General features: G+C 51.8%; 1 protein-coding gene across 1 annotated transcript; it reads left to right on the top strand.

Annotated features, from left to right (window-relative positions):
- Positions 1–3,111: 3,111 nt before the first annotated feature.
- On the top strand, positions 3,112–4,014 carry LOC119271079. Its single transcript, XM_037553039.1, has one exon. It carries the CDS (start codon positions 3,218–3,220, stop codon positions 3,686–3,688), a length of 471 nt encoding a protein of 156 aa, XP_037408936.1. The 5' UTR covers positions 3,112–3,217; the 3' UTR covers positions 3,689–4,014.
- The last annotated feature ends 1,312 nt before the right edge of the window (positions 4,015–5,326 follow it).

Genomic DNA, 5,326 nt, shown 5'->3' with positions numbered 1-5,326 from the left:
TTGATATATACCTAGTAATGCACTCATATACGTCCATGTGTCCAATGATGTGCTTTCTTTTCTATTTCCTGGCAGGTGGCTCATATGTTTCTGTCGTCAAATTTGTTTATTTTCTTGAAATTTGGTGACGTCATTTACCCCTTGGACTTTAAGATAGTTAATTGAAGTGTTAAGTAAACAAAATTGCGAGGGATTGACAGAGTTAATTAAATTGTTAAGTAAACTGAAAGTAAGGCATGACCTTGAATATCAGAGAGCATTATCTCAATGACTTTGATAGTCCCAATCCAGGTCAATGGTCTTGCATGAAAAGGCTTGTTCAAATTAATGAACGAAGTGTAGAAGCATAAATTTTCGGTCTCTAGCATTCGACGACTCATGACCCAGTCCAATGAAGTGATTGATTATTTTGAGAACCAAAATATTCCCCTGAAGAACACAATGAGGCATAAATAAGAGCAATGAACCCCAAGTAGATGGGCCACGCAGTCCATCATGCATTGGACAGGAGTTTGGTACCAAGCAACTTCACTATCTGGACTGTGCTTGCCTTGCCATGAAAATTCCGGCTAAAGAATCTACGTTCACAGTGAACCTTGTTAGTCTGTATGCTTGGCAAGTTTTTTTAGAAGTTGTTATCTACGTGTCAAAATGATGCATGCAATCATCTTTATTAAGTTATTCAACGGAGTCTAACAAAATAAATACAAAGATCTACTCAAAGCCACCTTCAAAGGTGGCGGCCGGGCCCTCGCCGCCTCGCCTCGTCCGTGGGGGGCCTCTGGATCTGGGGCGGCGGCCCCAGCTGGTGAGGCGTCACCGGCTTCGGCATCTGGTGGCGCGGGCGCAGGTCGGCGGTTCCCGGCCGTGCGGACGGCAAGATCCCCGAAGAATGCGGGCCAGCGCGCGGCGGCAGCGTTTGCTCCGGCTGCGTCAGATCTGGCCGCCCCCACTGCTCTTTTTCTCCAGCAAGCTCCTCCCCTCCCCAGATCCGGCTTGCCTCGTCGAGGGGCCTCGGTCTGCTCGGGTGGGAGTGGGTGTCAGGATGCAGGACCGGGGAAACCCCAGCCAGCCATGCCGGCGGCGACGCCCGCGGGCGCCGCACACCTTCCCGAAGGCGCCGTTCAGGTCTTGCTCCCCCTCCCCCTTCCCTTTGTCTTCCGGGAGAAATCCTCAATTTTGTTGGGCAGCGGCGACGCCCTTGGCGCCGTAACCTTCCTGAAGGCGCTGTTTTGGAAACAAAGGTGGGTTGTGGGCTTCGTTGTGGTGTAGGTGGAGTGTGTCGGCGGCGGCAGCATGCGTCCAGCGGTGGCGGCGTCTTCCTTGGTGCTGGGTCAAGTTGTTATGGTGCTCTTCGCCGGGCTGCAGTTTATTCCTCCGATGCCCTTGGATCTTCCAGGACGGGAGGGGATAGGGTTCCCCTCCTACGGTGGCTGCACTTCAGCTCGCTCTCCCAAATTGGTCTTGGCCCTCGCTGCTGCCCAATTGTGCATTCTCACCGCTCGCCCTCTTCCAAGTCAGAACTTTGGCATATGGTGTTGCTCTGCTCTAGGTGAGTCGTCGTCGGCATGCCGGGAACGCCTGGTTCCGCCCAAGTGGTTTCTTCGAGGCTATCCATCTAGGCTCTAGGGTGAGCATGTCCTTCGCTCAACGGTGCGGCGCCTTCGAGCCAGGCGAGGAGGCAGGGGCCTTCTTTGACGATGGATCTGGATGGATATGTCTTTCTTCAAGCCCAGGTTTTGGCAACGGCGTGCCTTGCATCGTCGTCGGTGCACTCTCCTGATCAGGATTTCGCTTTCGCCTTGGTTTTTCGGCATGCAAGAGGATAGTGGCATCTCCAACCTATATGTTTTACGCCAATCTTTCTAACTAGCTTGTATTATGTGCATTGTGAGCTGTTCCTTGGCGCCCCTGTATCTTTGTTGTATGTTTTCTTTGCTTTAGTTGGTGAGTGGTATATTTGAAGTTGTAATCCTGGCCGGTTGATGGCTTTGTTAATTCAAAGCCGGGCTCTACTTGAGCCTTCGTTCTAAAAAAAAAACCTTCAAAGTGAAAAAAGTCGCTACACGTACAAGTATAAAAATGTGCTCCAACTGCATCAATGGACACCATCTAATCCAGTGGCATCAATAAGCCGCCCACCTGGCCAGTTGAGAGCACCAGCTAGTCTAATCGTCCCACAATGCGCATCACATGCGCATACTCTAGGATCTACAAACGCCATCTTCTGTTGTCCCATTTTGTAAGGATCATTGCATAGACCTTGCCAGGAACATCTCCCGTCGACATCACCACAACACCAGGCAATGCCACCAGCCTGCACGCGTCTATCAAACCGTGCCCAATTCCGAGACTCCACTGCTCCATGCCGCCGAGACCTGCCGTCTTCGATGCGGTAAATGCAACACCTGCTTGGCAAGTATTTGGCAGAACTACAAATGTCATGACCAAATTCTTCTTTGTCTTGAAAACCTGCGTTCGCAAGGCAGTGGGTATCATGAACATGGAGGGGGCATCGGCAATGGTCAGTCTGTCGCCGTTTTGGACAAAATTCTACCTGCCTTGATAAAGTCGTGTTCCAAGATGAACGAACACGGAGGGGGAGAGAGCATGGATAACAGTCGGTCTTGCCGTCCATGAGGCAACATGCCTAAGACAGAACCCCAACAAGATGCCACGCATTTCCAAACCCAAACAGTACTGCCCGCGGCATCTTGGCCTCCCTCCGGAATCGCTCGTCGATGCTGCCGCGGCGCCGCACCGCCCACCATGATGCGTCGCGCTCGCCGCCCACCTCGCAAGCGTTCGTCTCCCCCCGATTCCCCGATTTGACTGGGGGAGCACGACTCCGACGCGATAAGGTCACTGTTCTCAAGCCGAGACTGATGACACGAAGGAGCGATGCTGGTTCGCCCGGTGAAGACGCGCTTCAGGTGGAGTTGGACGAACCAGGCTAGGGAGTAGGGAGAAGTGTGAACCCGGACTCTGCTTTTCCTAGGCCAAGGCCTCCACACACGTCGCGTCCAGCACGAGCTCATCGTCTCGGCACCCGGAGCATATATACCCGTACCACTGACACCACCACCAGTCCAGAAATCCAGCCAGTTAAGCTTCCTCGGTGCACCTCCCTCAAATCCAGATAGTCCTGTCTAGTCTAGTGCCAGTGCAAGCAAAGAAAACAGATAGAGGTAGCCAGGAGGTCGAGTCACCAACAAGAATGTGCTTCGAGTTCAGCTCCTGTTTCGGCGGCGGCATAAAGGACGACTACGGCGGCGAGCGGTCCAACCATGCCGGCTGCGGCGGCCGTCGCCGTGGCCGCGGCCGCAGGGGGGACCGTGGGAACGATGCCTCCTACTACGGCGAAGCCGACCGCAAGCTGGCGCCGGCCAAAGACCACCAGCCGGCCATCGACGAGGCGGGTCGCAAGGCCCACCATGATGGCGGGCGGAAAGCTGACCACGTGGTCGCCGGCGCCGGTGGCCACGGCTATTATGCTGCCTACGCGCGAGACAAGGCCCACGAGACGCCCAAGCTTCCTGCATGGCACAACAAGCTCGGGGACGACGCCGGCTACGCCTACAACACGGCGCGCCTCCGCCACCAGGCTGCTCCTGATCATAGGGAGCACGCCGCCATGGATTACCACCACTACCCAAGCACTACTACCAATCTCGTAAGGATTAGCTAGCATGGCAGTTCATCAATCCCCCCCTCCTCCTAAACACTGCCTCTGCTTCTGTTAATCTGTTCTGTTCAGTAGCTCTGGTTTTCTACTCTGTTTTTCCTTTCTCGTCTGCTGAAACTGAAAGGCACCTGGAATAGTGTCTGAGAGCCAAGAACCAGGGTGATGTAGGTTTTGATCAGAGCCTCCACGTATTTGTCGATGGATGTGCGGCACAAGTTACAGCACCAGGGATATTTTACTACTCCTGTTTGTGCAGTTGCTTGTTTTTACTTTTAGTTGTGGCTGCTTTCTTTTTGTATCATAAATCAAGTCAAAGAAAGCATTTCTGAGATCAAAGATGATTCCTCATTTCTACCGTTGCTATGTGCATGTGTGTGCCTTCGTTGTGTAATCTTCATTCACCTAGTTCCAGGGCTTGAAGTTGGTGCTACTGCCAGGATTTAAATTAGTTGCCAATTCGCATGTCAACTACTAAATCCTCAGGAATATTCATCCATTCTGGTAATTCTCATCTCACAGCCATTCTGAAGCACTCGAACCACAATGTCTTGAAATAGCCCACCACAGTTTGTTAAAAAAAATTGTTTGTTGGCACCTCATCTACTGCTTGAAAGAGCCCATCCACTTTTGTATTAAGCCTGAACCATCAACATATGATCAGGTCCTAAATCTGTATAATGTTTTTTTTTCAATAGAAGCTTCACCCGATTTCCATTAAGAGAAACCAGAACCAGCTACAAAGTCTCGAATACTAAACTTTATAACTATGTGCTTTCTTTTCTATAACTCGTGGCAGGTGGCACATATGTTTCTTACGCCATATTTGTTGGTTTTTTCTGGAGGTGATGATGTCATGTCTCCATCATAGATTAAAATAACGGAAGTTTCAAAAAGATGAGAGGAGTTTTCTTAACTAATTACAGTGTTAACGTAGAAAATAATAGTAGGATGTGTCATGGTCTTCCCGGGAAAGAATGGTCACATAAAGGAAGTGTGAACACCAGTGTTTTTTTTTCAATCTCATATTCGTATGCCACAAAGTCATGACTAGTTCCAGTTAATTGATTGATTCTTCGAATAACTAAAATATTCCTCTGAAAAACCACGAAGCATTGGAAAAAAGAGCTATCATTAGCTGAGTTTGCTAAATTACACAGCGGCCCGAGGTGAGCCAAAACCGACAAAGGTGATCTCTAAGAGCAACTCTAGTGAGACGATTCATTTCGTTCGCCGCCGTCTGTTGGGTCGGCGCAAACAGAAAAGGCGGCTCAACGCGTCGATTCAAACGGACGCGTCTTCGTTTTTCGTTCGCGGGCGACCCATTTCTGGCCTGTTTTTAAGTCGAATTTGCGTCGGCGCAGACACGCAACGGACGCGCACACGCTCGCCTTCTCCTCTCCTCAGCCCGCTGGTCGGTGGCACATTGGCCTCCCCCTCACCCCCCAGCCAACAGCAACCCTCGCCCCGCCTCCTTCGTCGCCGACGCCGCCGCCCATTTTTGCCAGCGACTCTGACAGCTGCCGCCGCCTCCACATCCTTCCAGCAACGCCCCTACTCCCCCGTCGCCCGCCACCGCCGTCTTGCCGCCGGGGAGCAAACTGCTTCCCATCGCCGCTCCCCCCACCGCATAGCAGCACACGA

The sequence above is a fragment of the Triticum dicoccoides genome, chromosome 3A, assembly GCF_002162155.2.
Source record: "Triticum dicoccoides isolate Atlit2015 ecotype Zavitan chromosome 3A, WEW_v2.0, whole genome shotgun sequence".
Taxonomy (NCBI): domain Eukaryota; kingdom Viridiplantae; phylum Streptophyta; class Magnoliopsida; order Poales; family Poaceae; genus Triticum; species Triticum dicoccoides.
The sequence above is the reverse complement of the archived record's forward strand: the minus strand, read 5'-3'. Positions and strand labels throughout refer to the sequence as shown.

Coding starts and splice junctions, on each gene's coding strand:
- LOC119271079 (XM_037553039.1), top strand. CDS start 3,218: ATGTGCTTCGAGTTCAGCTCCTGTTTCGGCGGCGGCATAAAGGACGAC.